Raw genomic sequence first — 12,653 nt, forward strand, 5'->3', positions numbered from 1 at the left:
CCTGAGGAACACTAGCCACCAGCAGCCAACCAGAAAAGGCTCGTTTTATTCTCAGTCGCTGCCTCCTGCCTGTCAGCCATTCCTCTATCCATGCCATTATCTTTCCTGTAGCACCATAGGATTTTATCTAGTTAGGCAGCCTTATGTGTGGCACTTTTAAAATGCCTTCTGAAAATCCAAGTGAATGATATCCACAGCCTCTCCTTTGTCCACCCTGCTTGTTATTTGCTTGAACTCCAGTAGGTTGTCGGGCAAGATTTCCCATTACAGAAACTTTATTTTATCACGAGTCTCCAAGTACCCTGACACCTCATCCTTAATAATAGACTCCAACACTTTCCCAACCACTGAGATTAGGCTAACTGGCCTATAATTTCCTTTCTTTTGCCTTCCTCCCTTAAAGACTGGAGTGACATTTGCAATCTTCCAGTCCTCTTGGACCATGCCACAATAATGACGAATACATCCATTATCTTTTCAGCAACCCCTCTCGGGACTTTGGGATGTAGTCCATTTGGTCCAGGTGACTTATCCACCTTAAGACCTTTGTTTACCTAGCACTTTTCCCTTTGTTATAGCAATGGCATTCACTCCTGATCCCTGGCACACTGCTGGTGTCTTCCACAGCGAAGACTGATGCAAAGTACGCATTAAGTTTGTCTGTCATTTCTTTGTCCCCCATTACTTCCTCATCAGTGTCATTTTCCAGTGGTCCAGTATCAACTTTTAGCTCCCCTTTACTCATTATGTAACTGAAAAAAACTTATACTATCCTGCTTTATCTTATTAGTGAGTTTGCCCTCGTATTTCATCTTTTTCCTTGTAGCTTTTTTAGTTGCCCTTTGGATTTTAAAAGCTTCCCAATCATCCAACTTCCCACTCCTTGTATGCTCTTTCCTTGGCTTTTATGCAGTCCTTGATTTCCCTTGTCAGCCATGGTTACCTGCCCTGCCATTTGAGAACTACTTCTGGGAAACATATCTATACTGCACCTTGTGAAAGGTGCCTAGAAACTTCAGCCACCTCTGCTTTGCTGTCACCTCCACCAGTATCCCACTCCAATCCATCTAAGCAAGCCCCTCTCTCATGTAATTCCCTTTATTCCATTGTGACACTGATACATGTGACTTGTGCTTCTCCCCCGAGAGGGCCTTTCCCTGAATGGGCTTAAGCACAAGCTGTTCTAAAACGCCATCTCATAGGCATTCAACAAATTCCCTCTCTTACGATCTGACACCAACCTGGTTTTCCCAATCCCCTTGCATATTGAAATACCTCATTACTATTGCCATTACCTTTTATTACATGCCTTTTCCAGGTCCCTTTGTAAACTTGGCTACTATCTGGAGGCCTATATATGATTCCTCTAATAGTTCTTTTACCTTTGCAGTTTCTTAACTCCACCCACAAAGATCAACATTTTCTGACCCTATGTCACCTCTTTCTCAAGATCGAATTCCTTCTCTTACCAACAGAGCCACACCACTGCCTATGCCTTCTTGCCTGTCCTTTTCAATACAAACTATATCCTTTGATAACCTCCCAACTATGGCCTTCTTTCAGCCACAACTCAGTGATGTGCACAGCATCATACTGATTTGCTAGGTGGTACCTCTCTTTAATAGACACTGGGTTTTTAAAGTTCCTTGCCAAACCTGCACGGGAACACTTCTATCGCAGTATTCCAATCGACTGAGAAGTTCTCAGAAATTATCTTTTTTTAAGTTGCATTGACTTTGTTAGTAGGTAAAGTGTTTTAAAATTTGTCTTGTGCCTTATGAAGCACTGGGTGTTACATACCAATGTCAAAACATACATGTAAACAGTTTCCAAGCTATCAAATGCTTTTTGGAAGAGGGCAGAGGAATTGGTGTTAATAAACTTTTGTTCTTTGAGCTAGTAATTAGCAGAATAGTCTACTGCTTGTTATAATTCTGATTACTTTCTTTTATAGTGCGAGGATGCCGCCCTGGAAAAATTGTACAGATGACAGAGGCTGAAGTGCGGGGCCTGTGTATAAAGTCACGGGAGATCTTTCTCAGTCAACCTATCCTTTTGGAGTTGGAAGCACCCTTGAAGATCTGTGGTGAGGCAATAAGATTATTTTGACTTTTTAAATTCACTGCAGTGTTACTGATAATGTTCATTCCTGATGTTTTGCAAGCTTTAGATTGGAATCTAGCACTATTATCAAATCAGTTTGGCTACTTTCCTGGAAGGTAAAGGTCCAGAAATAAAACTGTTGCGCATTTAAGGTCTAATCTGGAGGCTCAAGCCTTGTGATTAGGTTGGTTTGTGAAATGAAGTTGGAAGAGAAGGGAGTTATCCTCTGGATTTAATTGGTTTTAAGCGACTTTATTTTAATAGAAGTGAGCTTTGTGCTGGAGGTGATAATGTTTTAATTTCTAAACACCCAAATTGGGATTTTTGTTTTCTGCCCCTGGGTGATCCATTAAATTAAATTGGAAATCAAAAATCCTTTGAAGAAGACCCTGGCCATCGCATTGTACTTGAATTGTTCTAGAAATTTCATTCATTGCCCTTTTACCCTTAAAGTACTAGTTGCTTTCATCTTGTTAGAACATGGAATGTGTTAGATGTTAGCCAATCTGCCTTTCTGTTGAGCATTACATGGCATGAGGACTTTAATTGATCACAACCCCTGTGTCCGCCATTGAAATAAGCATGTCAGACAAGAGTCTGTGTAGTGCATAGATTTTGCAGAAGAGCTGTTGAAGCTGAATTCTGATTTTAAAATTCTATGAAAATAGTTGAGGAGCATTGTGAAGACATCTTTGAAAATATCACTGGAATTGTGTGGGTAGTTGTAGGAACTGAAACAAGATGCATCTTGTTGAGTTTCCCTCTGCATTTTAATACGGTTACTTACAGCTTCAAATGGTGCCAGTTACAAGATTACAGTCGGCCCTCCTTATCCACGGGGGATTGGTTCTGCGACCCCGCCCCCACAGATACCAAAAAACGCGGATGCTCAAAAACGCAGATGCTCAAGTCCCTTATTTCAGGGGTCCCCAACCTTTTTTGCACCATGGACCGGTTTACTATTGACAATGTTCTTGCAGACTGACCGGGGTGGGGGGTGGGGTGTTAATCATGACCGGAATGTAGGTGATAAGTCAACTGTAAGTCACTTATAAGTGGCTAATACACTCAATTTCATTTCTAAAAGGGTTTATCTAACAAGTTTATTATTAAACACAGTGCATATTTTCCTCGTATGAATATTGATAAGTCAATTATAAGTCATTAGTATAATAGCATTTTAAGTAATGTTTGGATATTAAACCCACAGCACATATTTTCCTCCTATGAACATATAAATCATTGCAATACACCAATATCACTGAATCAGTGGGAGTCCTGGGCTTGTTTTCCTGCAACAACACGGTCCCATCGTGGGGTGATGGGAGACAGCGATACTCGAAGGATATCTTATGTCCATTCTATTCCGCAATTTAGTTTTTGTTGCATTCATTGCAGAAAACTCCACTTCGCAGCGATATGATGTTGGAAATGGAAGCAACGTTTTCTGTGCTTTTGTGGCTGTCTCAAGATATTCAGCCTTGACCTTGATCCAGGATGCCGGCAGAGATGTTATGTGAAACATACTTTTCAGCCCGCTGTCATTTGCAAGCTCGAGGAGTTGATCTTTTTCCCACGCTGACATGGATGATTCACTGGGGACATTCACAAATGGGTCTTTGACCCATTCCTTTGCACGTCTTGGGCCACTGATGACCTCGCGTGCGTAATGACCTCGCATGCGTTCAAGTTCAACAGTACGTGACAGGGAATGAGGAAAGGTGCAGCTGACTCATATCGTTTCATATCGCCAAATCATATCATTTCCTCGCGGCCCGGAAGCATATGCTTTGCGGCCCGGTGGTTGGGGACTACTGCCTTATTTAACCTAGCTCTGTGTGAGTGGACTTTAGGACCCAGGGGAGCTGCTGCTGAATCCGTAGTCTTTCAGTTCCGTTGATGGAAAATGATCCCAATTGAAAATTGGAAATGATCAAGTGATTGGAAAGAGGTGAAACGCCATCGGTCATTGGAAAACCGTTAGGCTACAGTCGGTCAATGATCGGAAAAATTTTAAAGGATAAAGTGAGAATAATGGAGCATGTGAAAGGCCCTGCCTCGATGAAAGCTACAATTATTACTAAGCAACGCAGTGGTTTAATGAAATACATACATTTCTTAAGTGTTTTATATGCATAGAAAGGTAAAATATATACTATATACTAAACAAGGGGTCCCCAACCTTTCCTTTGCATTGCGGACCTGTTTAATATTGCCAATATTCTTGCTGACTGGCCAGCCCAAGGTTTGGGGGGGGTGGTGTGGGTAGGGTTGCCAACGGACAAGAGTAGCAGTCAAATACGTTGAGCTTACCCCGAGAAAGACTACAGTAACCATGAAGCCTTGCACGGGCACCAGTGCGTACGCATGACTTGTGCATGTACGTGCCGATTTTGGTTTTCTACATATCGTTTTCTGTTCGGGGGGTGGGGGAGGGGTTAATCATGACCGGAATATAGGTGATAAGTGGCTAATACACTCAATTTTGTTTCTAAAATGGTTTATCTAACGAATTTAATATTAAACACACAGCGCATATTTTCCTGGCATGAATATAGTGATGTCAATTATCAGGGGAGGACAGGGGAGCTTGGAGTAAGTGTTGAACGAACTTCCAGTAGAAGTGGTAGAGGCAGGTTTGATGTTATCATTTAAAGAAAAATTGGATAGGTATATGGACAGGAAAGGAATGGAGGGTTATGGGCTGAGTGCAGGTCGGTGGGACTGGCTGAGAGTAGCGTTCGCCACGGGCTAGAAGGGCAGCCTGTTTCCATGCTGTAATTGTTAAATGGTTATATAAGTCACTTGTAAGTCAATAGCATCATAACATTTTAAGTAAGGTTTGGATATTAAACAGCACATATTTTCCCCGTATGAACATATAAAATCATTGCAACACACCAATATTGCTGAATCAGTAGGAGCCCTGGGCTTGTTTCCCTGCAACAACAGGGTCCTATCGAGAGGTGATGGCAGACAGCGATACTCAAAGGGAGTTCCTTATGTCCAGTCTATTCCGCAATTTAGTTTTCACTGCATTCATTGCAGAGATATGTTGGAAATGGAAGCAATGTTTTCAGTGCTTTCGTGGCTTTCTCAGGATATTTAGCCTTGACTTTGATCTGAAATGCCAGCAGAGATGTTATGTCAAAATACTTTTCAGCCTGCCGTCATTTGCAAGCTCAAGGAGTTGATCTCCTTCCCGTACTGACATGGACGACGCGCGGGTAATGACCTCGCGTGCGTTCAAGCTCAACAATGGGCTCGACAGGGAATTAGGAAAGGTGCAGCTGACTCACATCGCCAAATCATATTGTTTCCTCGCGGCCCGGTAGCACATGCTTTGCAGCCCAGTACCGGTCCGCAGCCCAGTGGTTGGGGACCGCTGTACTAAGACAAACGTTCGACTAACTGACGCTAAATAATACTGGATGTACCTGTTCCGATTTACGTACAAATCGGACTTAAAGACTGCCTGTACTTTAAATCATCTCTAGATTACTTAATACCTAATACAATGTAAATACTATGTAAATAGTTGTTATGCTGTTTTTTTAGGGAATAATGACAAGGAAAAAAAGTCTGCACATGCTCAAACAACGGGTGCTGGAGAGAGAACTTCCGGGTTTTCCCGATCCACGGTTCATATCCTTGAAGTAATGCACTGACAAAATATTAGAATTGAATTGCAGCCTTAAAAGGAAGATTCTCAAATATATTTTATTTTCCTGTTGGGTTGATGCATAACAACAGATAAGTCCATATAGCCTCAAATTTAATTCAAAATTGACTGGGCTGAGAAGTCACTGTTCGATACAGAAGACGGCTCCAATACTCTTGCCGCTCTGAAGCATTTTTCATCAGAATCCTGTATGGCAACTATCTCCCCCACTACCACCCCCTTCCCCTCCGCAAAAGGTGGTGTACTTTGCGTTTGCACACAATAGCTATTTCTTGATGTGTGAAATATGGGCATTGCTGATAAAGCCAATAAAGGTATTTGCCTTCAAATTGCCTGTCCCTTTCTGTTGAGTTTGTCTAATGTTTCCAGTATACATGACCCTTTTCATATCAACTTAAATATACCACTGTTCAAAAAGAATCACTTTTTTTTCCAAAAGCAGTGAATTGCCTTGCACTTCCTATTTTATATTCCACCAGCTGGCATCTTGTTTGGTCAATTATCCTGTTGGAATTAATTGTGTCCCTCACATCAGAAACCTTGGATATGCTATGCTTGATCTCTATCCCATTTAAGCTATACGAATGTAATGCATTTCTATATATATATATTTTTTGTCCTTTTCACTTGGATGCAGTTGTCATTAAACATTCCAATATTCCAATCGGGGATATTGTTACATTCGTGTATCTCAGAAGTACATTTACTTGGAGGTGTGCCAATAGCACATAGGAAGCCTGTTATGCTCAGCATGAATACTAATCTATAGTCACTGAATTTCTATTTATAGTTAACTGTCAGCACTAATTATATTGGTGTTTGTGCCTTTGCCAATATGAACTCTCTCTACCTGATGTTGTCAAACATGTTTTTCTGTTTTAATATTTTCTTAATGGAGTCTATACTGACTTGGAGCAGTGCTGTCAATTGCATGACTGCGTAACCCTTTCTTTCTGGCATGCCGTGGCTCTGATACTACAACCAAATCACCAATCATAAGCACTTCATCCAATTGATTTGATCTTTTCTCGTGTGTATAATGGTGATAATTCAGGTGGAGTGTCAAGACCTGTGAACCATCATTTCAGTTGGCACTACATTATGTTCTATCATAGCAGACAGAACACAGGAACAGGCCCTTTGGCCCATAGTTTTGTGCTGGACTAATTAAATTAATAATCGAATGTCCAGCTAAACTATTCCATTCGACCTGCACGAATTTCATGCACTTGTGTGGAATTTTCCCACTGTTGATAATGGTAAAGACCATTAAAGCATAATTGATCGATCAACCAATAACCCATTTATGGGTAGACGTACTTCGGTAGATGGCGCTCCTGAGGTCCCGGTGGTTTTTTTTATCTTAGCCTCACTTCAGTACCTGCTCTACCGAAGAGGTTTGTGAATATGTCTTTATTGTATTTGCCTCCACCACTGCCCTTTACAGTGCATTTGAGGCACCCACTATTCAAAAAAAGCTAACTTGCCACACACATCTCCTTTAACCATATATTAAATGTGTCCTCCCCTCCCAATATTAGACATTCAACCCTAGGGAAAAAAAATACTTGCTGTCCACCTTATCTGTGCTTCTCATAATCTTGTCTGTCAGATCTATCCTCAGCCTCCATCACACCAAAGAAATAGGTTTGTCCAGCCTTTCAGAGCTTATGCCCTGTAATTCAGGCAGCATCCTGGTAAACCTCTTCTGCAATATCTAAAGCCTCCAAATCCTTCCTCTAGTCAGGCAACCAAAACTGAATACAATACTCCAGATACTGACTAACTAAAGTTTTATGAAGGTGCAATCTCACTTCCTAACTCTTGAAATCATTTTCTTGACACACACAAAAGTAAGCATGCCGTATGCCACCTTTACTACCCTATCAACCTAAGTAGCCACTTTCAGGGAGCTATGGACTTGGACTCCAAGATCTCTTTGCATATCAACACTGTAAAGATTCTAGCCATTAACCATATAATTTCCCTTTACATTTGTTCTCCAAAAATGCAACACTTTTTACATTAGGCAAAGTTAGATTCAATCTGCCCTTTTACTGCCCATACCTGCAAATTATTGGAAGAGAAATGGCAGATAGTTTACTGCTAAATTAAGATCATAAGAAATAGGAGCAGGATTAGGCCGGCTGGCCCATCGAGCCTGCCCCGCCATTCAATAAGATCATGGCTGATCTGTCCATAAATTCAGCTCCATCTACCTGCCTTTTCCCCATAACCCTTATTCCCCTACTATGTAAAAATCTATCTAACTCTATCTTAAATATATTTAGTGAAGAAGCTTCAACTGCTTCCCTGGGCAAAGAATTCCACAGATTCACCACTCTCTGGGAAAAACAGTTTCACCTCATCTCCATCCTAAATCTTCTCCCCTGAATCTTGAGGCAATGTCCCCTAGCTCTAGTCTCACCTACCAATGGAAACAACTTTTCTATTTCTATCTTATCTATCCCTTTCAAAATTTTGTATGTTTCTATAAGATCCTCTCTCATTCTTCTGAACTCCAGAGAGTATAGTTTCAGGCGACTTAATCTCTCCTTATAGGTTAACGCCTTCATCTCTGAATCAATAAACTCAAATTCAGTTATGAATTTGTAGTTGGCAAGCTTCTATAAACTTAATGTAACATACATTAATTCTCACAAGTATAAATGCTGTCACTGATCAAATTCAGCTAGATTGCCATAGTATCTGGAAGCCTGATCTGATATTGACTTCGTGACATCGTATGTTCTACTTTTTGTAACATTCTAAGAGGTTGCAATTCTTAGCACATTTGAAAATATCTCCCTGACTACCAAGTTGAGTAAAACTCTTGCCCTTTCTGCTAGGTCAGAATAAGCAGGGAAATAGCAAAGGTTGTAAACAAGTAGGAAGGCAGTAGAGGGATCTACAGAAAAATGCAAAGAAGCTGCCTAAAGACCAGCAAAATAGAGGTGGAGGGGGGTAAGCAGAAGAAAGTGGAAGTTGTTGATGCCAACAAAGCAAGTGGAGTCAATAGGTTAATTATAGCGAGAGGCAATCCTGTTAAAGATGAATTAAACTGTTCCATGCCGCAATGCAACAGTAGCAAAGTAAATGGTATTTGCGCATTGTATTGTGGGGTAATAACATTTAGAAACAGTAAGAAAGTAGGGAGTTAAAAAAAAGTCAAAGTTCCAAGTAAATTTATTATCAAGGTACATGTATCATCATATACAACCCTGAGGTTCATCCTCTTGAGGACAATCTTAGTAAATACAAGAAACACAATAGCATTAACACAATGAAAGACCGTACCCAACAGGATGGACAGCAACCAATGTTCAAAAAATTAACAGTGCGAATACAAAAATAAAAGGAAAAAAGGAATAATAATAAATAAGAAATGAATATCAAGAGCATGAGATGAAGTGTTCTTGAAAGTGAATCCAGTTCAGTGAGAACAATTATGTAATGGGAGAGTGAAATTATACCCTCTGGTTCAAGAGCCTGATGGTTGAGGGCAATAACTGTTCCTGAACCTAGTGGTGCAGGTCCTGCGGCTCCTGTACAACTTTCCTGATGGCAGCAGGAAGAGGAGAGTATAGCCTGGATGGTAGGAATACTTGATGGATGTCCCTTTCCTGAGATAACACTTGTGGATGTGCTCAATGGTGGTGAGGACTTTACCCATGATGGACTGGGCTGTATCCACTACTACTTGTAGGCTTTTCCGTACAAGGGTATTTGTGCTTCCATACCAGGCCTTGATGCATCCAGTCCATATACTCTCCATCATACATCTACAGAGGTTTGTCAAAGTTTTAGATGTCATACTGAATCTATGCACAAACTTCTAAAAAAGTAGAGGCACTGCTGTGCTTTCTTCCTAATGCTGGACCCAGGACAGATCCACTGAAATGATAACACCAAGGAAGTTAAAGTTGCTGACCCTTTCCAACTCTGATCCCTGATGAGGACTGGTTCATATACCTCTGTTTCCTCCTCCTGAAGTCAAGAATCATCTCCTTTGTCCAGGAATGGCAATCTGAAATTAAAACAGGCAATCTAGAAAATAGACAGCAGGTCAGCATTTCTAGAGAGGAAAAACCTATGAAGTTCACCCCCAAAATATCAGGTTGAAAATCTTTCCCTGGGAGGAAAGGTTTTTGGAGGGGGGAGTGCGGGGTATGGATAGTAGAAAGGTAATATAATTTGAGACCAGCATGGCATGGAGGTAAGTGTAATTGATAAGTTGAGGGCAGCGGAGAATGATAATACAGATAAAGAAATTTAAAATATTGCAAAATGCAGGGGGTCTTTGACATGCTTTGTCAAAGATAAAAGTGCGAGAGAAACTGAGCCAAAATCACGTATGACGCTGCAGAAATGGCTATTTCTGAAAAAGGCAGAACAGCAGGTCACTGGAAGGTGTAGAAAAACTTTGAAGTCTGGAAGACTCCAACTTGGGTAGCACATGAGGTGTTCTTCATCAAGCTTGCATTGGGCCTGTAGTGTAGGAAACTACAGAATCAGGTTTATTATCACTGACATGTGACATGAAATTTGTTAATTTAGCAGCAGTTCAATGCAATATATAGTCTAGTAGAGAGAGAAAAAAATTAGAATAAATAAAAACATAAACAAGTAAATCAATTGTGTATATTGAATAGAAATATAAGAATGTGCAAAAACAAATACTGTATTTTAAAAAGTGAGGAAGTGTCCAAAGCTTCAGTGGCCAGAGTGGGTGTCATTTAGGCACTTGATGGCAGACAATTGGGAAATTAAGGATTAACCCTGCTGCCTGAACGAAGGCAGTGAAATGTTTTGGTTTCTTCAATGTTGAGGACATTGCATTGTGAATACAGTACACAGATTAGAAAAGGTATAGATGAATCACTGCTTTACTTGGAAGGACTGTTTGGATCTCTGGTTGGCTGGAATGAAAAAGGTGTATCCCCTACAATTGCATAGGAAAGTTGAAGTCTTACAGGCTCAAATTTTTTTATACCTTCAGGTGACTTGGTTTTCCGTCTTTATCAGCATATGGCATCTGGTTGCTGGGGATGGAAGAAAAGATGAGGGAGTCACAAAAGAATTAGATCCTTTTGAAATGATGAAAGAGGAGAGGGGAGAATGTGTTTGGTGGTAACAGTTGGTTGAAATTGACAGATATTGAAAAGTCTTTATTGAATAGGGGCTGATGGAGTGGAAGAGGATGATCAGTGATCTTTGTTTTGCTTACTGGAGGGGAGGGAGTGAGAAGTGCTGCAGGAAATAGATGAGATAATGCCAAAGGCTCTGTCAATTATAGAAAAGAGAAAACTATGTTTCTGAAAGAAGTAAAACATTGCAAAGGCACCTGTGTGGAAAATCTAATCTCTCTGAAAAGCTGTATGTTATGTCTTGCTGTGGCCAGGAGGTAAGAAGCCTTGGGTCCCACACCACCAGGTTCAGCAGCAGATTTTGCCCTACAGCCATTCATGCTTCTGAGCCAGCCATGGTAACTTCACTCACCAGTACTCTGAACTGATTTTACAACCTACAGACAACACATACAATATGCTGGAGGAACTCACAAGCCAGGCTGCATCTATGGAAAGGAGTATAGTCGATGTTTTGGGCCAAGACCATTCAGCAGGACTGGAGAAAAAAAGATGAGTCAGAGTTCGAAGGTGAGGGGAGGCAGAGAAGAAACACAAGGTGATGGGTGAAACCGGGAGAGGTGAGGGAAAGAGCTGGGAAGATAGGTGATGGTGATTCAGGGATGGAGTAGGGGGAAATCTGATAGAAGACAAAAGGCTGTGGTAGAAAGAAAAGAGGGGAGGAGCACCAGAGGGAGGTGATGGGCATGTAAAGAGATAAGGTGAGAGGGAATGAGGAATGGTGAAGGAAAGGGGGCAGGGCATTACCAGAAGCTCGAGAAATCGATGTTCATGCCATCAGGTTGGAGGCTACCCAGATGGAATATAAGGTATTCCTCCAACCTGAGGGCGGCCCCATTGTGTCTGTAGAGGCCATCGACTGGCATGTCAGAATAGGAAATGGAATTAAAATCCCACTTTTTTCTAGCAGACAGAACGTAGGGCTTGGCAAAGTGGTTAATAGAGAAACTGCTTTGCTGAACACCAATGCTCCTTCTGCCCGCACCCCCACCCCCCCAACTTCTGACTCTGTCTCCTCATCTTTTTTTTCTTCAGTCCTGATGAAGGGTCTTGGCCCAAACATTGACTATACTCTTTTCCTGTAGATGCTGCCTAGCCTGAAGTCTTCCAGCATTTTGTGCGTGTTGCTTGGGTTTCCAGCACCTGCAGATTTTCTCTTGTTCGTGATTGGTTTATAACCTGCAGACTCACTTTCAAGGACTCCTTAACTCATGGTCTCAGTATAGTTTTTAATTACACAATTTGTCTTTTGCACATTGGAAATTTGTCTTTTTATGTATCATAAATTCTATTGTATTTATTTATCTGTAAGTGCCTGCAAGAAAATGAATCTCAGGGTAGTATCTGGTAACATACATTCTTTGATAGTAAATGTTTCTATGACTTTATTTATCTGAGGAAATGCAATGAAGATAGTGGCACTGGGATAATAAAATGGAATCCTTCGAGAAGCAAGGGTGGATTAAGGTAGCTGTTGGAGTCTGAAGGTATAAAACGGCAGTAGAAGTAATGAAATTGAGTCCTACGAGTGCAGGTGGCATTAATGTGATCGCTGACATACCAAGGAAAGCGTTGCCACCCTTGTTGGCAGATTTGATAAAGATATCTATCCAATGGGTTATTATTGAGCATAGTGCTGCACGTAAATAGAAATGGCCCAGCAGACACTTGTATTTGGGTTACCACACTGGCAGAAGAAAAAATGTAGCAAGGAGAAAATT

The 12,653-nt window shown here is 41.1% G+C and overlaps 1 protein-coding gene across 1 annotated transcript in view; it reads left to right on the forward strand.

Annotated features, from left to right (window-relative positions):
- Positions 1 to 12,653, forward strand: part of ppp1cb (protein phosphatase 1, catalytic subunit, beta isozyme) — a 117,374-nt gene that overhangs the window by 39,345 nt on the left and 65,376 nt on the right. The window contains exon 2 of the mRNA XM_063040680.1: positions 1,955 to 2,086. Coding sequence (XP_062896750.1) covers positions 1,955 to 2,086 — 132 coding nt within the window. The remainder of the gene's footprint in view (positions 1 to 1,954; positions 2,087 to 12,653) is intronic.

The sequence above is a fragment of the Mobula hypostoma genome, chromosome 2 (assembly GCF_963921235.1).
Source record: "Mobula hypostoma chromosome 2, sMobHyp1.1, whole genome shotgun sequence".
Classification (NCBI taxonomy): domain Eukaryota; kingdom Metazoa; phylum Chordata; class Chondrichthyes; order Myliobatiformes; family Myliobatidae; genus Mobula; species Mobula hypostoma.